Here is a 23,441-nt window from a genome sequence, read left to right as displayed (position 1 = left end):
TTCTTTTAGCATTACAGGAAGTCTGCTTCTGTGAGTAAAATGAGTTCTACTTGCAATCTACAGTTTGTATTGCCGCAATACAGTTACCTTTTAACTTATGAAAAAAATAATCAGAATTAATTCAGTATAGCTGCACATGATCATCTATCTTTCTCTCAACCATATAGCAGAAAATTTCTTGCAACACAAACTTTTTCAGTGATGGAAATTAAGTTCGTCCTAGAGGCATTCTTTAAAATACTGAATTGTTTTTATTAGGTATTAATTTACTTATTTATGAATATTTATATATTTAGAATGTATTTAATATAATGTATTTAATTGATTTTTAATTCTTCTACAGTTCTTCTAGATAGTGTTTACATGCATATTTTGCTAATATGGTTTTATTTAATTGACCTTTTGAGGTACTCCAGTATGGATTTTAGTAGTTGAGAATTCTTAAAAATACTTTTCAGTTATATCAAACAAACGAAAGGATCAAAGGCTTAAAAATTAACAGGAGAAGGACGAAGTAATTCCATGTACTTGAAAATGGGTATGTTGAAAAAGTGCTGAAATTCGAAATATTAAAACTATCAGTGTAATATTCTCCACCGCACCAAAAGAAATTTGTAATTTATTGTTTAATGAATGAAATATGCTGTCTACAAATAGAAGCTTTTAGGAAATGTCAAATAGTAACAGATTGAGACACAAATGTTAAAGTCAGGGAAAGACACGTCTGGTGAAAGAATTGCCGTGCAGGTTTTTGTTGCCCTAAAGCAGAATGAACTTCTGATAAGAGCGTCAACTTTCAGTGGTACCACCCAAACTGGAACAGATCCTGACAAACTTGCTAAAGATTAGAACTGTCCATAGACTGATTTATTCAAGATAGCAAGGACAATTCTGTTAAGGCCCGCCATATTTAAAAGCTGAGCAATCCATTTACGCCCTGCACGGAGTGACAAATAGAACTGTAATTAAGCACGCGGCAGTTCTGCTCTTCAGTCTCCAAAAGGCAGGATTCTGACTCAGCTGAAGGCTTTTAACTTGTAGTTGATGTCTACCAAGAATATGCCCTACTTCTTGATGAGACTTGAAAAATGACAAGTGTGCTTGTAAATTCTGTTTTCTCTACACTTGGCCAATTTTTCTGTCTAGAAACCTTTAACCTTTTCAAGGCGTAGATGGCTTTATTCTCTCTTTGTATGCTACTGTGGTTACAGTTCCTCTGGCTGTTCACATGTGCTATTGGAACATAAAGGAAAAATACAAATGTGCCTTTTATGCTTCTTAATGAAGGATATATATTTATGGTTTTTTTTTTAATCCCAACAGATTAAAACATAACAGATAAAAAGTCCTGGATAAAATTACTAGCTTGGTCACAACACTGCTTAATTCCCAGAAGCCAAAGAACATCTGACTAGCCTGAGCAACTGAAGGGTCGAGGCAGCCACTCACGGAACACACTGTGGGTAACATTTTTTACACTGTGGGTAAAAAATAAATAAGCTCTTATTTTTTGCAATTAATGAGCTAAAGAAACTGAACTATCAATTATGTAAGACCATATTATTTTTAAAATTCCAAACCACCTGAGGATCTTTACCTCATTATTTTGATCTCAGACGGACCACAAACCATCCTGTACACATAATTGTTGATGACAGTGTTGTGGGGAAAATTACCCCTCATTGTCAGTTGTGGGTGCCAAGACCTTGTAATTCATTGCAAGCAAAAAGTAAAATCCTTGTTGGGCTGATTCTATTAGCATAATTTATTGATGTTAAAAGAAAAAACTCCCCCCCACCACAATGATAAAACAAAACAAACCAAAAAACTCCCAGAGGTCTACAAGAAGAATTAAGATAAGAATGCCCGCAGCACTTCATATCTCTAATAGTTAAACATTTAAACGAGCTGATATCAAGCTCAAGAAAAGCAAAAACTTGGCATGCCAATTTAAGATCTGGAATCTTTAATAATTTGTTCTGAATTTTCTGTAGGATTACTGTATATCCAAACCTAAGTAACTAACTAGTTTGTCTACCTGTGTGATTATAGGAGATTCGTAGAGTTCAGAAAAGACTGAGAAGCAATTAAAAACATTATTTGTGCATTTCTCAGTTAAAAAGAAAGCATTTGGAAGTCTTGAATGTATATATTACTTTTTTTAGGCTTAATACCGTAGAAAACAATATTGTTTGGACTGACAGTTTTGGCAAGACTTTTCACTCATGAAAATACCTGAATAACAAGCAGTGTGTGATTTTAGTCACTATTCTGGAAGCAGCCCGAGAAAGGAATTTTATCCTTGATCTTAATATCAGCTGATTATTCTCTGCTTCTTACTATGGCACCTACCCATTCCACCCTCTTGCCCAGGAGGGAAATCCCTGAAAACCTGAGAACTTGAAATGGAGATAGGAGGAAATAAAAGTGTACACTTTACACCTCCTCTGTTTTTTCCTGTATGTATAAAGCAGGCCCTGATCGGATTCATAAATAAAAATCCTTACATTATTTACTTATTTTTACACTATTTATATTTGTATGGTTAGCATTAACATTAAAGGCTGCCACTGACAGCTTTCAGTATTATCAAAACCTTCATGATTCTTTGAAAGCTTTGTACTAAGGGACTTTGTTTACAAGGATTTTCGCAGAACATTCAATTACCAAATACCTGTGATGCTGCTTATATTGCTGTATGTTAGTAATTTGATTAATCAGCTGCCAGCTGCCTGTGTTCAATGCAATCATGATGTGCTCATCTTATTTCCTATAACTTCAATATTTAGTTTTATATCTCAGATAAAAATAATTCTATTTCTGATCTTCTATTTTTCACAGGCAAAATGCAGATTGCAGATGACGCTGTGAAAGGACTCAGAATGGCCCACTAACACTATCTTTAGAGAGGTAACTGGGAATTTATTCTACAAATAAATTTGCATGTGAGCAATTCACTTATCTGAGTTGTCAAGCTGCTGGATTCTGATTATTCACAAGGAGCATGATGTAATTGTGGTATATTTCACATGAAGGCACATTCAAAAATTTAGATGTCTATTTTTAGAATCTTTTAACCATTGAGGTCATTAATATAATCTGTAAAATAACCGAAAGGAAGTATTGGATTTGGGCTTTTTTTGAAAAGCTAAACAAAAGAAATGATGCAAAAACACTGTCTCTCCCAAGGATTTTGTGCTGGCATGGGGTAATCCATGGAAATATTACATATGAATTGTATCTTCTGTTACTCCCTGCCTAAAAACACAGTGATTTTGCTGATGAGCAAATCCAGAATTAATCCAGCTGTCTTTAAGTAATTTGATTGGATTAAAAAGATGTAATTTCTTTGTTACTCAAATGTTTATTTTCAGAAAATATTTTCTGTCTCAAAGTGAAGGTTTTTTTCTTGATATATGCAAGGGACCAGCTTAAATATTAATACTACAATATAACGTTGTTTTACAAATAAATGTAAAAATAGGTTATAAGCACATGGTGAATCTGAGTTACAGCAGCATTTTCTTAGGAAACTTTTGCGTTTGATTTCCATTTGCTATCCTGTTCTTCCTAGTAATTTGCCTGTAGTTTTCAGGATCCTGCCTGCAGATTGCAAGAATCAGTAACATCTTGCACCGTTAATTTAGACTCTGGAAACACATCCTTCAATAAGGTGAAAATGCTCGGAGAAACTCACTGAAGTGAGTGTTTTGTTTGTTTTTAGCTTGTTTTGTCTAATAGACCGATTTGAAGCCAGCTGTTAAAAGAACTTTGATAAATCATGTATACTATTTGCTTACTTGCATTACTTCTTTTTTCTGTCCTCGTACATCTCTTACTTTCTTCCAGTTTAAAATTCTGAAATAATTAAGTGGGGTGTATACATTTGTCAATATATATGCAAGAATATATTTTTAGTGTAGAATTCAGTAATATGTGTTTTCCCAATTTCAGTTTAAAAAACCAACAACAGAAGTAGAGATGTTTGCTCTTTCTCAGTTTGCTTTAGCATCTTCATGTTTTCACTTCATTGTTTTTTTTTAATTTATTCTGCGGTTTTGTTCAGAGGACCATTCAAATATAAAATTAATTTTTCTAATTAATGTTTTAGATCCTTTGATGCTAAGTGTTTAGTTGCCAAACAGTGGAATACCACAAACACTGTGGGGATGCACTCCCACGTTATCAAATAAATGCTCAAGGTACAGCTTATAATGCTGAAAAATAGAAAAATAAATTGACCTTGATGAAGTGTGTCTTCTTTTGTCTGTTCCCAGGAAAGTTTATTTCAGGTATTTCTACTGCTGAAATGATTAGAGTTAACAGCTTTTTCCCTCCATTTTATTTTACAGGGTCTCTTCATCTTCCTGATATATGGGGTGTACAACACAGAGGTAAGTCTGCTTGGAGTATCTCAAGGCTGACAGAGTGAATGAGAGAAATGACAGGTTTCTTATCTTGATAACTGAGGGACAAAGTTGGCTTTCCATATGAGTGTCCTACTGCCCTTCATGCTTGGACTAGCTTATATGCATCCCAGCTTACCATTAAACACAGACACCCTGAATAAAGGGACAGACTCATTTCTCATAGGCATTGACTAATATTTTACCGCTGCTTTAAGTTTTTTGAATTCCTGGTCTTTCTTTTAACACTTAGCTAAACCTGACAGTCCTAAACTTTCATAATTCAATTTACATTTTAAAAATTAACTGTTAGTTTACACGCTATTTAAAGGAAACTATTTGAATTATAAAAGGAACAAGTTTTACTTACTTGACTTCAGAATTTTCTTGGCTATCAAAATTGCATCAAATTAAATTTTGTACATCAATTAGGTATTTTGAAGATTTTAAAATCTGAGCCAAGGCTTCGTACCAGTTAGGCCTATGGAAAGTACTTGATCTTTAAATTCTGAACTGTCGTAAGGGGATATATTTTTGATACATAAAGCATAAGGAATTATCCATCTTATTACTGCCATTATGTTAATGATAAAAATTGGTGTTAATATGTTCAATTCCAAGTTTTTAAGATAAGGTTTAAATTTTAATAGAATTTTGAATTCAGTAGTAGAACCCTATAGAAATAGAAAAAGCTTTCAAAGTCAATAGTTAGAAATGAAGGAGAATTCTATTCAGATTTTATTAGCATCCAAGGGGCTGTACTCTATTAGAAAAATAGTGAAAAAGGTCTCCTGATTGCTTTCGCAAAAAAAAAAGCTGTTTCAAAATAATGAAACTTTTATTTCGTTTCTGTTATAAAGATGAATTATTTCAGTACATGCAACTTAACAATGAGCTTTTTTATTAGCGTGGACTTTGTTGTAACAGTGGGCCAAAGCATCCTGTACTCGGGGTCCGCTGCTCGCAGGGGAGGTGGCAAGCTGGTGGCTTGGTGTCCTGGCAGCTGGTGGCCAGTGGCACAGCTGATGGGCCAGTGCTGTGCTCTCAGCTGGCCAGAGGCTGAATGGTGGGGACCTGCTCCCAGCATGCAGGCGGCGAGGATTTCCAACGGAGCGCGGAAACCGTGTGTGTAAAATACACCCGATAGGTAGGTCAGATTAAAATATTCTTTCTTCTTGGTAGTATCTCACTTCTGGGAGTAGCTTCATTAACTCTGTGGCGTTAGGTGCAACTGATGTCATTGTTTTGAGATAGAGTGGCATATTTTGAGATAAAGCACAGTATTTTTGAAAGCTGGAGGGGGAATTTTTAGTAGGGCATGTGGTAACAGATGAGGGGTAATGGTTTTAAACTGAAAGAGGGTAGATTTAGAATAGATATTAGGAAGAAATTCTTTACTGTGAGGGTGGTGAGGCACTAGAACAGGTAACCAAGGGAAGCAGTGGATGCCCCATCCCTGGAAGTGTTCAAGGCCAGGCCGGATGGGGCTTTGAGCAGCCTGGTCTAGTGGGAGGTGTCCCTGCCCAGGGCAGGGGGTTGGAACTGGATGGTCTTTAAGGTCCCTTCCAACCCGAACCATTCTTTGATTCTACGTCTGTTGCTACTTTTGACTTTGTTAAAAATGTTGAATTTCAGCATCTCTGTAACTGCACCTTTTAATAACAGCAAATACTTTTGCTAAGCCTGCGGCCGCTGCGTACTTTACGCGCTTCGTACAGACTGCGGCGGGGCACTCACGTTAGCGCAGGTGAAGCTGCACCTGCGAATTTACCGTACGTGGGTCCCCCCGCAGCGGGAGGGGGCGGCGTCCGCCCGGTCCCGTTAGCCGGGCGGCGGCGGGGCCGGTACCGCCCGTTGCCCGTGGGCGCCGCAGGAAGGTGTCGCTCGCTCTCATTCTCGGTACCGCGGCGGCGAGCCTAACGCGCCCGTTCGGCTCCGTCTCCTCCTCCCGGGCGGCGGCGGGGCCCGGCCCCTCCGCGGCGGCGCCCACCAACATGGCCCCTCCGCCCCCCTGCTCCCCACCGCCCCACGCGAGCGCGGCCCGTCGCGCCTGCGCGCTGCCCGCCCGCTGTCGGCCCGGCCGGCCGGGCCCGTACCCAGCCTGCCCCGCGCCGCGCATGTGCAGTGCGGGGCGCAGGGGCTGCTAATTCCATTGTGGAGCGGACGCGGCGTTATTTTTAACTGGAGGCGGCGGCGGCGGCGGGAGCCGTAAGTGCAGCCCGGGCCGGGGGCCGCCCGTCGGCGCGGTGTGGGGGTGGCGGCGATGCGCCCGGGCGGCGGCTGCTGGGCCGCCGCGGGAGCCAGGCGCTGAGCGGGCGCCCGCCCAGCGAGGCAGCGAGCGGTGTCCGGCGGGCGGGCGGGCGGCGGGTCCCGCAGCCCCCTCTGGGCCGCGCCTCCTCTCCGGCCCGCCTTCCCGGGGGATGAAACTCGGCAGCGGCTTCCTCGGCGGCGGCGGCAGCAAGAGGGCGGCGGCCATGGAGCCCACCTTTCCCCCCGGCATGGTTATGTTCAACCACCGCCTGCCCCCGGTCACCAGCTTCACCCGGGCGGCCGCGCCCCCCCCGGCGGCCCAGCACCCCCCGCAGTGCGTGTTACCTCCGGCCTCCGCCGCCGCTTCCTCCACGGCGGCGGCCGAGCCCCCGGCGCCTCCTCCTCCCCCTCAGGACATGACTTTCAAGAAGGAGCCGGCGGGGGCTTTCCCCTCCGCTCCCTCCTCCTCGCAGAGGAGCCCCTGGGGCTTTTTGCAGTCCCTGGTGAGCATCAAGCAAGAGAAGCCCAGCGAGCAGGAGGAGGAGGAGCAGCAGCAGCCGCAGCACCATCACCACTACGGGGGACTCTTCGGGGGCGCCGGGGAGGAGAGGCCCCCTGGCCTGGGGAGCAGCAGCGGGGAAGGAGCCGGCCAGAGCGTGATTCAGGACCTCAGCCTTCTTCACCACCTGCACCAGCATCCCCACCGAGACCTGTTACTGAGTGGCAGAGGCGAGGGCGCCCCTGGGAGCTCGGGTGAGCCAAAGCACGATGCCCAGGTCAAGAAGGCAAAGAGGCCAAAGCCAGAAACTCAGGGAATCAAAGCCAAGCGGAAGCCAAGTGCTTCATCCAAACCCCCCCTGGTGGGAGATGGGGAAGGTGCCATTGCGTCCCCCAGCCAGAAACCTCATGTCTGCGAACACTGCAGCGCTGCCTTCAGGAGTTCCTATCACTTGCGCAGACATGTGCTCATTCACACTGGGGAGAGGCCTTTCCAGTGCAGCCAGTGCAGCATGGGTTTCATCCAGAAGTACTTGCTGCAGAGACACGAGAAGATCCACAGTAGGGAGAAGCCTTTTGGGTGCGACCAGTGTAGTATGAAGTTCATCCAGAAGTACCACATGGAAAGACACAAGAGGACGCATAGCGGAGAAAAGCCATACAAATGTGATACTTGTCAGCAGTATTTTTCAAGGACTGATAGACTGTTGAAGCACAGGAGAACATGTGGTGAAGCCATAGGTAAAGCAGGTGCTGGAATGGAGCCCGGATCGTCAAATAACATGGGTAGCTTGGCTGCGTTGTCTCAGGGAAACACAAGTTCCTCAAGGAGAAAAAGTAAAACAAAAAGTATATCCACTGAAAACAAAGGAAACAAGTGTAGCAGCAAAGTAACCGAATCTCAAGTTACAAGTAATGTGGCCATGCCAAATTATGCAGTTGATATTCCTATTGTGTCTTCCAGTGGTGGTCTAGTTGGCACAGGCGTAGAAGAACTTCAGAAAAAGGTGCCAAAATTGGTCTTGAAAAAAGGAAGCAGAAAACAGGCAGACAAAAATTACCTTAATTTTGTATCACCACTGCCAGACATTTTGGGGCAAAAACCACTCTCTGGGAAACAGAGTGGCTCTCTAGGCCTAGTAGCCAATACCGGTGTAGAAACTATCGGCCTTCTCCAAAGTACAGGTGGTAAACCAGGTCAAATAAGTAGCAATTATGATGATGCCATGCAGTTTTCAAAGAAAAGAAGATATCTACAAACTGCAAGCAGTAACAGTGCCTTTTCAATTAATGTCGGACACATGACTTCCCAGCAGTCCGTCATCCAGTCTGCAGGTGTTAGTGTTATGGATAACGAAGCTCCATTATCTCTTATTGATTCAGCCTCTTTGAACAGTGAAATAAAGTCTTGCCACGACAAGTCTGGTATTCCCGATGAAGTCTTACAGAGCCTTTTGGACCAGTACTCTCACAAATCAGAAGGCCAGAAAGAAGATCCTTTCAGTATAACTGAACAGCGTGTGGACTTGCACACCTCAGGAGAACATTCAGAGATGGTTCAAGAAGAAAATTTGAGCCCTAACTCTCAAACAGTTTCAAATGATAAGGCAAGCATGTTGCAAGAATACTCCAAATACCTCCAACAAGCCTTTGAAAGAACAACCAATAGCACTGGTTTTGCTTTTGGACCCAGCTTCCAATTTGTTAGCTTGTCTTCTACTCTCCATAACCACACTCTGTTTCAAGACAAACAGATATACACTACATCTCCGCTTGAGTGTGGCTTCAGCCAATCTGTTACCTCAGTATTGCCAACTGCGTTGCCAAAACCTCCGTTTGGGATGTTGCTTGGATCTCAGCCAGGCTTTTATTTGTCTGCTTTGGAGGCTACGCATCAACAGTTGACTCCTTCTCAAGAGCTGGATGATCTCATTGATCCGCAGAAAAACTTAGAGACTTCATCTAACTACCAGTCGACGTCTCAGAAACTGACTGGCCAGAAGGAACAGAAAAACTTAGAATCCTCAACGAGCTTTCAGATCCCATCTCAGGAGTTAACTAGCCAGATAGACCCTCAGAAGGACATAGAGCCTAGAGCAACCTACCAGATCGAGAACTTTGCACAAGCGTTTGGTTCTCAGTTTAAGTCGGGCAGCAGGGTGCCAATGACTTTTATCACTAACTCTAATGGAGAAGTGGACCATAGGGTAAGGACTTCAGTGTCAGATTTCTCAGGGTATACAAATATGATGTCTGATGTAAGTGAGCCATGTAGTACACGAGTAAAAACCCCAACCAGCCAGAGTTACAGGTAAGGTCCTGACTGTCACCAGGCTGTGGGGTCTTCTTAATGTAATTTTGTTTTACTTTGACAACACTGCCATTGGAATGTTTCTACACGGTCCTATTCAGAATAATGTAACATGCCCTTTCAATGCAAGTTTTCATATTTAGTTTATTTTGTTAGTGTGATTTTTTTTTTAGATCTGTTTATTATGGTTTTTAATCAAAAATCAATAGATTAAAATAGTGTTTTTGTTCAAGTGACAATTTTTAGCAATCAAATTTACATTATATAGAACGTCAGGGAATAGCCCAAAAGTTTAAAATGCAAAAAATTAACTTTGTTCCTAGGACTAAGGTTTATTCTAATTGCTTTACTCTCAGGAAAGTGTAATGAAGCGTGGGAATTCTATGCACCACTAGTGTATTGGAACTTCCAATTTACAGATAGTGACAAATATATCTCAGCTTTTTGAGGAAGGGATCTATGACATTTCAAATTGCTGTTTCTTATGTCTGGGCTGATCTGAAAGAATTTTGCTACCTAAATCTCATTGCTGTTAAAGTACTCTTGTTCTTCCAGGTGATGCTCGTTCCAGGCAGGTGGAGCAAATATTCTTGGGTCTGTACCAAGAGCCCAGAGTGGTAGCTTTAATATAAACAATAATGTCCCCAGAACTCCTCTGTAAGACTGTAATTCCGTAAAGAGATTCTGTTGACACAAACCATGAGAACAAAACGTGTGCGTCTGGTTCATGTCACGAGAACCCCAACTTGAAACTACAGTCGTAATCCAGATATGCTTTTGGGATACATTTTTTATTATACGTGGTTCAAAAAAAGTCAGTCTCTTGCTCTTCCCCTTTTCCACATTCTCTTAAGTGTAGAAGGTTCCTTCTCTTTTGTTGTGCTCCCAATTCCTCTGGACTTGATCTTGTTTCTCCCCCCCCTTAATTTACACCTTTTTATTCCCCCCCTGCTTTCCTACTCACTCTCTCACCCCAATTTAATAGCTAGTATTTAAAAAGATTTACATTCCAGAAAGTGCATATCTTCTTGTGTACTTTCTGATGTCTTATGACATCAGATTAAGAACAACGAACACCCACATGTTTTAGAATTATGTCAAGGTTTCCATGTACGGTAAGAAATAATATACTCCCAATTGTACATACGAAGGCCCCTGTCCTGCATCAGGATCAGCTAACGTGGACCCCTGTCCCAGCAGCGTACCAGTGGTGTCACTGGAGCTCTGTCCGGATGCAGAGGTTTGCCGCAGTTGAGCATTGCAGGCTTGTAGGGCCTAAGGCTGCAATTCCATCAAAGGTTTCTGGTGATGGCATCAACTGCAAAAGTAGAACTTGAGTGGCTTGTTAATATCAACAGAACTTTTCTTTGGAATTATTGCCTTACTTTATGTATATTTTGTGGTACATTATTTATTATATGTGAATCCTGATTAATGCCTGTGGAGCCACGGAAACCTGCTAGAAATACTGGTGGCCATTCAAAGCTGCTGAAAGGCAGTGGCACTGCTCTAAACCACTTTTTGCAAATGTATTTTTTGATTAGTTTTTTAATGTAATTTTGGTGATGTTTATGCTGATGGTTTTTTATGTACTCTTGGTGATGTTTCAGTCTTACGTACTTTTCTGGTGTCAGGAAAGTACCAGTGGTTGTTTGCAGTCTTATTGTGTAATCAGCCTATTACAGGCTTCCATGTATAATAAAGTTATTAACATTGTGCAAGTGTAAAACACTTCTGTTATGAAAGTGGTGTATTATTAAATGAATTGTTACAAAAATCCTGGGTAATTTCTCCCCTTGTCCCTCACCACTAAAAACTGAAACCTGAGCCCATTTGTTAATCTCTTTTACTAGGTGAACTGCCTTTTTTTTTTTTCTTACTAATCTAGAATTTGTTCTCATAGAATCCATGTAACTCCATTAACTTTTTCTTTATACTCGATTATGTATTTCACCCTATTTCAGTTTAAATAAGCAAAAAACAACTGTTCTCTGAACACAGAACCCGGCCTGTTATCAGGGATGGAATAGTCCATAACCACTGTGTTGGCTTTTTCAGTACCTTTTCTTTTGTTTTACAGAGGTTATAATTTACATTCTTTATATTGTGTGTAGTAGAAGTTTCATATGTATTGTTCTGGCTGTTTGCTTTAACTTAATACTAATAAAACCCATTATTCACAAAATCATAAAGATACCACTTCTATTATCCAGCCACACTTTTGAGAACCTATTAGGGAAATGTTATGAGATTAAATTTTGAGAAGGAATAACATAATTTACTGGCATGTTTTCATCTTAATTTCTTCCTTCAGTTTCTTTGAGTCAGATAATCTGAATGCACTATTTTAGAAATCAGGGCTCTATCTCATACCTTTAGTTTCCAAGGCAAAAAAACTAACACATTTCCTTAAGTTAAACCATTTGTACAACCTCATCTTTTTAAATCCGTGGGGTTTTATATATGATTTTGGTTAAAAATATATAAATTGCATATTGTTAACTTCAAAGACATTTTGTAATTGCTGGAAATCCAGAATGACACATATATAATACAATTTTGTTCTAAGTAAAGATTTTAGAAAGTCCTCTATCTGTTCTTTTTGTTGTTGGTTGGTTGTTTTTTTTTTTCCCGCTCTAACTTATGCGTTATGAGGAAAGCCTAGTAGAAATAGTATTATAGCAAAGCACTTAAAAGCATTTTAGGTAATCTGAAGATAATTTGTGGACTTCCTTCATCTGTGTTTTTTCTTCAGCTTTGTATATGAACATAAGAGTAGCAGTGCTGAAGGTCTCAGAATGGTTGAAAAGTAGACTATTGAAGAACAGAAGACAGCAGTTTGAATCAAGGCAAGGACACGGACAAGGGAAAAATTGTCATGCTGAAAAGCAAATAAGGATGGAAATTTTTCCAAGTAAATATGAAATATGCAAAATGCTTAATATTCAGAACATTGCTAGGAATCATTTCTGGAAATGCGAGGGGAAAATTATTGGAATTATGTATGTTCTTTCCACAGTTTAGCAGTCATTCAAAACTGTTTCTAGATAGAACAGAATGAGACCTTTTCACAATTTAATGGAGTTCAAATTTATTTTTATTTAAATAGTGAAGGTTAAGGATATAGTAAAGTGTATAGAAATCAGGCTATGGCTTTGCCCACTAGATATTAGGAAGAACTATATGTAGTAACACACATGGACTAAAGCTTTATTTAGGGATGTGGTGGTGAGAGAAGGAAAAAGGAAAGCAAAATTCCCCTTGAATTTTTTTTCCCTGCTTTAATTCCTGGTTTAGTTGTTTGTTTTGAAGGAATTACGGGAGGGAAATGATAACCTGTTTCCTACCACTAGCAGGAGTGTAAAGAATTGATGCATGTGGTGATAGAAAATTGTACATAAACTGTTATGCTTCATATTATAGTATAACATGTTTTTGCTTTGGAACAAGTGCGTTGTGGTACCCTGAATTGTGAATACCCCTGTATGCTCCAAGCCACTAAAAGCGCACGTCTCACCTGCTTGCAGATGATCTAGAAGAGTGAGATAAAATTTGTAGTAGTTTCTGAATTATTTAAATTGAAAGAGACTTGGGGGTAGTGGGTGAAATTTTAGAGTAAGACATTAGTGAAATAAAAGGGGAATGAAAAAAAGTGAAAATATGGTGGTGCAAAGGGAGACCGTAATTTCAGGTTTATGGACTACTGATGAAGAAAAACTGCCTGATGCCTCATGGAGACCTTGAGAAAATTCTGGAATAATTCAGTGTATTCCATTAGTGGTTTTTTGTTGTTTCAGTTGTTTGGTCTCCCCCGCCCCAAATATTGTACGCATGAAAACAGTATATTTGTCTGAATGATGCTTCTGATTTTTTCCCACCAAGTAGAAATCAGAATTGTTCATGTGAAGTTGCAGTTGTAACTGTGGAAATGTTTGTTATATCTGGGAAGATATGTGGGAGAATGTGTAAGTTACTACCTCGCTGCTTTTTATTGTATGTGTTGAAGGGAGGCAGATCACTTTAAAATGGAAGATTCTGTTTTCAGCCCCTGCTGACTACTAGCTTTAACCATTTGGGCTGGAATTTTCCAGGCTTTGCCTGTCTCACTCTATCTTTCTCTGGGAAACTTCTGCAAAAATTACTCATGTGTTTCCTAAAATAAGATTAAGGAAGAAAACTTTCTTGTTCCACTGGGCTTTTCTTCGTTAAAAACCATCTTCTTTCAAAACAAATCAGAATCATCCCCCTCCCAAGCTAGGACTCCAGGTTGATGGGTGTCCCCCGTTGAATCAGTCTTCTTCAAAACCTGATAATAATCAACTTAAGAGTTTTTGAAAATGCTTTTACATTCAGAGATTTGAAAGTTTGGTGACTATATCTCCAAAGGTGACCCCTCCCAGTTACCAGATGGAGCTATTACAATTGTTTGGTATGTTAGTCCAAGTGGCGATTTCTTCTGATGTGTCCTGTAGGGGGGTGGATGTTGCGTATTTTCTGACTGGAATTTTTTTTCTGGCTTCTTACATGAACTGTAGAGTCTTCATTTTTAATATTATACTAAGGTGATTGTTGTGCAATTTTTTTTTGTACAAATACTTAAGAAAATAAGGTATAGTATTGTGCGCAGCATTTGGAACACAGGATATGTATACCCTGTTTACCACGTGAACAGCTATGGTCCACTTTGTTATTCATGGTGTTCAAGACATATTTCTTGTGTCCTCTTTTTCACTTGCAGTTAAAACGCAGATTTATTTCAGAATTGTTTGTTTTATCACAGACAGTAATGTCTGTCTACGTTACAAAAGAAAAACTTATTTTTTCATATCTTTATAGTGATATTCTGATCTTAGGGGTTTTATAGATACTGATGCTAAAAATGTACTTTTGAATGCCCAGCTTCATTGTGATACCTGTGACCTGGAGGGGTAGGTACTGGAATTTCATTTCTTTGACACTGATTGAAGTTGAGTTCCTTGGTATAGGACCTCTGCTGTTTCAGACTGTGTCTGCATGGAGAGAAATTGAGGAATAGTTACCAGCTTAGGAAATGTGGAATAGTTGATTGCCTAGAATCAGGTAGAAACTGTGGTGCAGAGTCAAGGGGTAATTTAATCCTCTAAGGTGACGTTCAGGAGTCTCAATCACCAGGTTGTCTTTTCCCTTTTCTTGAGCTCACTGTAAATCTGGCATCTGCAACAAGTGAAACCGGGTTCTGCAGACGGCAGCCTCATTAAGCACAGTCCTGCTTCATTCCCTGAGTGTTCTCATCCTAGTCGTTGTGGATACGAACAGCAAGGCAGTGTTGCTTGGAAAAAATACCATGTCATCACGTAATCAGTGTGTCATAACACACATACAAGATGGGGTGAATTAAGGATTAAAACGAAGGTTTAGTTCTGGTATTTTTTTTAACTTATAATGCTTGATCCATAATCTTTATGGTAATGTAAATTTTTGTATCTAGCATACTAGTATATTTTCATATACTTACTTTTCAGTGTTTTGGTTTTATTAGATTTCCAGTGGATTTGGTAATTTTAAACCCAAGGTGTCTGAAGTAATGGTATGACGCTACACTAGAAAGCTGCCTGTGTGCTTGGAGACTTGGTCTGAAATTTGATAAAATATCTAGCCACTCCAAATGAAGAAAGAATTAAGAACTAATTTAAGAATATATTTCTTTGATTATTTTAATATACTCTAGCTTACCTTAAAATGTATTTTAAATAGTGTCTTATTTACTGCTACAAATGTCAAAACATTCTGTGAACTAATGAGGCATATAATAGATAATATGCAGGATCTGCAGCAAGAGTCGGATATTCTGTGGTAGCACATGTGCCACCTTCGATGCTAAAATCTGCTTTATCTAAAGCTAGGTTATTACCATTCAGACTATTCCTGTGTTCTTGTTCAGAAGGAACCTTTACTTTGTGCTGTTGGCAAAAGAAATTTCATTTTGATTTTCCTCAAAGGTCAGAAGCCTGGTTGGTTTTAATCCCACTATTTCTCCTTGCAGTGTGTACTTCTCTCTCTGCTTGTATTCTCTTCCCAGTGGATAGGAGGTTAGAGTCTTCACTGGGACATTATGTGTGCGGCTGCTGGCGTATGGCCAGAAATTATATTGATGGTGAGGATGGCTCAGTCTGCTCAAAGATTCTGAATATCTTTTTCTGGAGGGGAAAAAGCTCACAGGTGGGAGTTTTTTTGGATGTTCTTACGTTCTGAGTGGGAATTAAACCAGGAGACCTATTTTGAAGAGTAGAATTTGCAAAGAAATCCATATGCAACTTCAGGAGTGACAAGGTTTGAATCACTTTAATTTGCTTTCGTGTAATGGGGAAATATATAGATGTGTAATAAAACATCTTGCATGTTTTGCTGAGGTGCTTTAAATTATGGTGGGTAAAATATGCCTATGGATCTTCTTATCTATTAAACAAAATGGATCTCTAGAATATATTATACAATCTTATTAATATATTATGTTAGGAAGTGCTTGGTAATACTGGAAAACGAGACTAATAAGGATTAGTTTATGTAGTTGAAGGGGGCTTTTATATTGTGTTAGCTGTCTGCTTGGAATTTGGTGAGGTTGGTGATAACACCTTTACTCATAGAAGCTCATGGCCCCATCGTGTCTTAAGACTCTCTTGGTAGGGAGAACGGGGCCTTCCTCTTGCAGCTGGGCTGTGGTCAGTGATTTGGAAGTGCAAGACACAGCACGGCAAGCTCTCTTTCTTAGAACACCTTGGGTTTTTTTTGAGGACCTGCCATTTGCAAGTATTGATTCACTTTGTGAAAATGATATGCAGGTATCTGTGCCAAAATTCTGCTAGCTCAGGTCCGGCCAGCTTTAGTCCAGGGGGTTATTCAACAGTAATAAATGGACATGTGTCACTAAAAATATTCACCCTAATTAGCTTAAGAAATTTGTCAGCCTTAGAAAGCTAGGTCAAATTATATCATGAAGCAGTTCATGTACTTGGTCCATCAAACCCTATAACTAAACATGTACACTTAGTGATCTCGAGAGTTAAGTGTGTATGAAATGTGTAGGTGATTTAAAAGTTTTTCCTGAGCATTCTTAATTAAAAATTCTTTCCAGGTTTACTTCTATAATATTAGTGTGGGGAGAGGAGGGTTAAACAAATTACTCGTCTCATTTTTTGCGAGATTGCAGTCATTTTTGTGTAGGTACACTGAATTTGATTATTTATTTTTTTTGGAGTTTAGAGAGGCACTTTAGAGTAAAAGTAGTTTCATATTTTGTTTTACATGGTTCTGGAAATCATATTTCACACGTCATCTTAAGAGTGGATGGCAAGTGGAGTGAGACTGGTGGTAGCTAAAATCATTGGTCTTTACTGTTTTTAACACTGTATTCTGATGCTTGCATGTTTTGTTGTTCTCACAATGAAGCTAAATTAAAACCTCTGAGAAAGAGGTCCCTCTAATATAGCATAATGAAGTCTTTAAATGGGTACAGTTGTAGGTCATCATGAATAGGAATGCAGTGACCTTTGTCTTGACAATGAAGCTGACACAAGCTTCTCAAAGAGCTGTTCTTTTTTTTTATTATTTCTCCGCCAGAAAGGACACAAATAAAACAGAGAATCCCCCTTCTCTCATCAGTGAACAAAATCAAAAGATTAGAAAATGTATTGTAAATTGTCAGTTTGCAAAATCTAGAAATAACATAAGAGTTCTTTCTCAATATAGATATTGTTACAGGAATGATGTGTGGCAAGGAGTTGGGAAAAGATGGAAAGTAGGGGGGCCATATGACTGGTAAAGGGCCTTCTGGTTTCTTAAGATACTCTGTAATGGTCTGGTTTGATTTTTGGGTACACAGCCGTGAGGCATTCAAAATTACCAGTAGCTGCTTATAATCTTGAATCTAGAAAAATCGCAAATCTTTATGTCATTCATTTTCCACTTACTTTTATGGTACCTGCAGGCTTGTAAAGCACTGTGGTGAGATATAGGAAGGCTCAAATTTCTTGGTGGCCTGTATAAAAAAGCAAAGCGTTTTGCACAAAGCACATAACGTGTTGTGGCTGTTTCGTAATGGGGAGACCCTGTTGCTCCATCCAACTTAAGCAGAGGTGTTTGAATTGCAGCGCTCAGCAATTTTTTTTCACCATGGAGAATCATCTGTCATTCTTAAATAATGGCAGTACCTGCTAGTTTAGGGCTTTCTCAAGGTTTCGGCAATGTTGATCTGAATTGTGCTGTATCTTGTAGAGGAGAGGCCTGTGTAGCAGAGCAAACTCTAAAGTGTGCAGTGAAGGTAAGGCATAGAGATTTGTTCTTTTTTGTAAGCACTTATACCTATAGAAGTGGTTGTCTGTTATCACGTAATGATTTTATTATTTATTTTTTTTATCCTATAAAGGAGTAAAAATAGGAAATAGTTGTTGGACTTAATTAATTAGCTCAGGACCTGACTACATGTTCTTTTGAAGAGCAGGTTGTTTCTTTGATGATGGATGCTACTCTCATAAAGCCACAGCCTGGGTGAGCACCTGAGTAAGGGAGTGTGGGGAGTGTGCCTCTTTAAGAATATGCTTCATCAAAAGGATGGCTGTTTGGAAAAAAAAAAGGTAAGTTTAGAGTATGCACATGTTATTTCAGAGCTATGTAAACTCAGAGTGAAACAGCAGTTGCCAGGTAATATCATAAGTCCTTAAAACATATTCCTGGAAAACAATATGCTAATACCATATAAACAGATCCTGTGTATAGTGAGAAGTGACTTTAATATGCAAAGATCAAAAGATATGTGGAACAGTACGTTAATACTTTGTTGGAAAGATTTAATTAACTTGTTCTCTTTTACAAAGGAGAAAACTTACTTTATAAAGCTTACTAATTTGATAGGACCTGACTAATTTGATACCAGAGCTTTTTATTTTTGTAACTTCATGTCAAATTCTCTGGGGGATGGAACGTAGAAATGATGATTTTATTTTTTCCAGTGGAAAAAGTGTGCCAAGGATTCGTAGTGAGGATCAAATGCTATGCAGTTTCTGCACATGCCAGCAAAGTTATGGTAAACGAATGATTTCTACTTTTTTACCTTAATGTGCTAATATGAAACAAAACCTGCAAGCTGCCATGCCTAGCGGTTAGCAGACTGAAGAAGTGGGGTGAGGGGAATCTCACGAAGTTCAGCAAAGTGAAATCTCAAGTCCTGCATCTGGGGAGGAATAACCCTACGCATCGCTTCATGCTGGGGGCCAACTGGCTGGAAAGCAGCTTTGCTGAGAAGGACTTTGGGGTCCTGGTGGACAACAAGCTGACCAAGAGCCAGCAGTGTGCCCTCGTGGCAAAAAAAAACTAGCAGTATCTTGGGATGCATCAGAGAGAGCATTGCCAGCAGTCAAGGAAGGTGTCCTTCTAATCTGCTCGACACTGGTGAGGCCACTTCCTGGGCCCCACGGTACAAGAGACAGGCAGACTTACTGGAATGAGTCTAGCGCAGTGGCACAAAGATTTGATTAAGGACCTGGAGGCTCTTTCATATTAGGAGAGGCTGAGAGTGCTGGGAGTGTTCAACCTGGAGAAGACAAGGCTCAGGGTGATCTTATCAGGGTGATCACATACAAATGTGTACAAATGCCTAATGGGAAAGAATGAAGATGAAGGAGCCAGACTCTTTGCAGTAGTGCTCACTGACAGGACAAGAGGCAATGGGCACAAATGAAAGCAGATGAAATTCCATCTGAGCATGAGAAAACACTTTTTTGCTGAGAGAGTTGTCAAACACAGGAATAAGTTGCCAGAGAAGTTGTGGAGCCTCCATCTGTGAAGGTACTTAAAGCCTGACTGGACATGGTCCTGGGCAGCCTGCTCTGGCTGACCCGTCTTGAGCAGGGAATTTGGACGAGATGACCTCAAGAGGTTCTTTCCATCAACAATTCTGTGATTCTCTATAGGTTTGTTTGATCACTGGTCTGTGCCAAACAGCAATGACAGATTTTATGCTGAGGAGACGGTATCTGTCTCTAAGAAGTCGTACAATGGGGTGTCTGAAAGTGCATTGTTTAATGGAACAAATGGGCGAGAGAATTCAAGACGTTGTTGGGAATCCTATCACTATGGAGTGTTAAGCAGTTAAAGGTTGTTTCAGATGTCTAGCTTGGACACTCAAGTCTGCTTTAAATTGCAGGCATTTTCCATGACGAGTCTTCCTTAGTCTTTTAGTAAAGACTAAAAAGAAAAGACAGTGAAAGCATTTTGAAATAAAATCCTGCTTGCTTCTTTATATCTTACTAACTTTTCTTCTTTCCTTTCTTGTTAACTGTAGAAGGTTACCATAAGGAAACATCTAGCTGACGCTCATTTATACAATTTGGGAGATGGTAATTGCTTTTTTCCTCTGCTTCCCCGAAAGTGAGCTTAAGTGGCCTGCCTTGAAGCTGCTCTTGTTCGAAGCTCATGCAGGAGAAAAGAAAAAAGCAACGCAGGGAGAACGCAGCTTCTGGTTTTGGCTCAGACTTTAACTTGAAATCTTTCTGCTGGAGAAAGGCAGGCGCAGAGCATTATCTTATCAGTCTGTTGATAAGTTGTAACAGCATTAGGCTGTTTCAGGCATTGCTGTTAGCTGTTCTTCTGGTCACGGGCTCTGTTGTTGCAAAAGATTGTCTTGACTGGTTGAGCCAGGTTTTTTTTTTTTTTTTTTTTTAACAGAAAGCAAAAAATGATTAAAAAGGATGGGGATTAAAATGTATATAGTGAATGGATGACAGCAGGAACATAAGTTTTGTATTCCAGATGTTTTTCAAGGCTTAATCAAAGCTGGATATTACAGCGATGTAATTTGGTTCTTCGGTGGGTCTGGTCTGGCTGTTTCTTAGGATCAGGCAGTAATGCTAAGTGACGTTGCAGTGAATCCTAGGTTTCCATGTGGTTATAGAGATATCAATGATAATGGAAAGTTTCATACTTTTTGTTCACCTATTGTAGGACTCTAATTAATGACTTTTAACTGAGGTCAGCATTTTTCTGGCATACCAGCTATAGGCCTTTCATTTCTGTGCCCTACACTTCTTTTGTTTGTTAGACTTGATTTCATCACAGTCCTTGGGTTTTATCAGTGGTTGTTGTTTGGACTAACTCAATATTTCCATCTTCAACTTTTCTGGCTTCTATAAACAGTAAGTCTTTGTTGCTTTATGCTTACAGATATATTTTTTCATGCTTTTAAATGCTCTTCAGTGCATACTCTGTGTGTACTTAGTTTGTCAAGTGTACATAATGTAAATGCCCTAAAAAATTATGTAAAAATCCCTGGTTCTCTGAGATGTTGCAATAGAAAGATGTTACATTTTTTAAAGGGTGTAGGTACTGGACTAATGTTCCATTAAAATGTTAGAGGGTACTATCCTCTGAGATGCAAACCCATAGTATTGGTGAACACTGTGATTATTGATTTTTATAACACTTTTTGCTCTAATAACATGGAAAGCCAGCCCTTTATTCATGTGTGTCAGTTCATAGTTACTGAATTTAGGGAATTTGTCAGAAAATATTTAACAACTAGCTTCGGAACAAATTTATGGCTTCAAATTGTAATCTTGATATTCTTGTACAGTTTTTCTGTATGTTTTTCCTGTTCCTTTTTTTTTTTTTTTTTTTAAGATAGCAAACTGAGAAAGCAGGCAAAAAAGAATATGTGTTGATGTTCTTCTAGTTCCGCAGCAGGTCTTGAAGCCCTTGGATGGCAAGGACCATTGTCATTTGAGCTAGCAGAGTAACTGATGTTAGTAGCTGGTTGTCATCCTCTGTGGAACAGGACCAGTGGAAAAAACATCTATGCTAGTTGTTTTCACAGGTAGATGCTGATATCTTAATAATGGTGTACTTTGTTATTTTGGTCTTTATTGTGGACCAGGAAGGAGTAACCGTAGCAGACAGACTCTTACTTGTTATTTTGGACTTGACCCTTGTTCCTTCTACTTTGCTCCAGTCCTGCTTCTCTTAACTCGGTAAGCAAATACCACAGTTGTCTCATTCAGATCTCCCTGCTCTACTGGTCTTTGCTTCTCTTCCCTCTTGGCTCCCGCTCTGCTAATTCCATCATCTTTTATGTGTACCCTTCTTCCTCTTCTGTCCTAATCTCGTTATTTCTGTTCCTGCATTCCTTGCCTGACCAGTTTCTGCACTCAGCTACACGTTCTGTTCTTCTCTCCTGTTCCAGTTTCACCAGACTCCCTGTCCCTCTGTGCTATTTCCTTTTGTCTGTGTATAGATTTTATTTCTTCTGCATGAGATGCAGAGGATTGGTATTTGCTTGCAGCCTGGATGTCTTACCGATGTCATGATACAGAGCTGTTGTAACTGGCCTTTACATGGATAGTTTGGTTTTATCCCTCTTGGCAGGGCAGGAGGCACATATTCTAGCATACTGGAGGAATAGGGCTGACTACTATTTTATATTACATGGATGAATTTAGGTAGATTTTCTTGAAAATAAGCAGCAGTGTTCCCCTGACACAGAGGATACATTCCTATTGAGACTCAGTCGTCTTTGGGAGTACCAGAGATTTCCAAAGAAAAAGCCCCCCCCCCTTTTTTTTTTGCTTAGTTAAGACAATGTATTTTTCATTATTTTTCATTAGCATTATTCTTAGAAGTGAGCAGGGCTTTCTGAATAAACACTGTATATATTTATTTTCACGTACACGTGTGCGCAGAAAGAATCTGACAGTGTCGTATGTGGCTGATGAAAATGTCAGCCTGAGTGATCAGCTTTGCAACCACAAGCTCCTGACAACAAGATCTTGAAAGGTTTTGGGGTAACATTTTAGAAGGCAAACTATACGCTATTAATTATAGGATAGTGTATCAGTTGAAATAATATTAAAGGCAATGAAGATGGACTGGACTTTTTACAACTCCCATTGAAGCATCAGGAATTGCATTGCCTCGGGCAAGTTATGTGACCAGATACAATAGCTACTTTATCTGATGTTGCAAGTTCCATATTCGTGTAGATGAGCTAGTGCTGCAAATTATCCAGTTATAATACAATAATCCATCAGACAACTACTCCTTTGAAGGCTATTTAATCGAATGAGCTGCAGTATAAGCAAGTTGCGTGATTACATATATGGAAGTCCCAGAAGGATGGAACTTGCTGGTTCTGTTGCCCCTCCAAAACTATTTCTTTTTTTCATTTGCAATGGAGAATTCTAGCAGGATATTTCATTCTAGTAAACACTTGACTTTTCTAAACAGCTGTATATAAAGCAAATACCAAATTAATTCCCCCCAGCCTTTTTAAAATAATTGGAGTTTTATGGAGGATATATAGGAAAGGCACCTTCCCCTTCTAGTAGTACCTGCAGCCAGAAATGAGTTTAGGTTGGCATGTTAAATTGGTAGTATTGCATTGATGAACCACTGTTAAACTTCAGGCAATACTGAACAATAGTTTTGAGAAGTGTAACTGTAACTGCCCAGATAATGAATTAAATGCTTGCACAGTCTTTTCTCACTGAATAAAGATGACGATATGTCAATTGTATAAACAATTGTATTTTTCTTAACCATTTTAATAAAACTTCCTCAAACTGTAATTTTGAGTTAAACCAAATGAATTTAGCTTAAATTGAGGAGTTATCTTTTTTAAGGTAAATGGGAATAACCTTCTCATATTGCAGATTGAGCACAGGAAAGGTGTTATAGTTTAGTTTGATTTAAAAATTTGTCGTAAGCTGAAGTAGTGCATCACATACAATCACGTATATGCTTTTCAGTCTGTCATAAGCACTGTCTTATTGACTGCTGCAGAGTGTTAGAGTGCTGTAGATAACTCCCAGGTAGGAGTTATGGTAGGAAACGGTATTTTTTTATTCCATCTTTTTGTGATGAAAGAAGTAACAGTGTGAGGGATTTTATTTAGTCTTGTGCACTCTCAGTGGTCTTATGTTCTGAGGCTGCATTTTGGATGCTCTAAGGTGGCA

At 39.7% G+C, this 23,441-nt stretch overlaps 1 protein-coding gene across 1 annotated transcript; it reads left to right on the top strand.

The window, feature by feature from the left end:
• The first annotated feature begins 6,538 nt into the window (after nt 1–6,538).
• On the top strand, nt 6,539–11,181 carry ZNF281 (zinc finger protein 281). The gene has a single exon (XM_074598462.1). It carries the CDS (start codon nt 6,827–6,829, stop codon nt 9,467–9,469), a length of 2,643 nt encoding a protein of 880 aa, XP_074454563.1. The 5' UTR covers nt 6,539–6,826; the 3' UTR covers nt 9,470–11,181.
• The last annotated feature ends 12,260 nt before the right edge of the window (nt 11,182–23,441 follow it).

This window comes from Larus michahellis, chromosome 8, assembly GCF_964199755.1.
Source record: "Larus michahellis chromosome 8, bLarMic1.1, whole genome shotgun sequence".
NCBI classification, from domain to species: domain Eukaryota; kingdom Metazoa; phylum Chordata; class Aves; order Charadriiformes; family Laridae; genus Larus; species Larus michahellis.
This window is presented reverse-complemented; position numbering and strand designations above follow the sequence as displayed.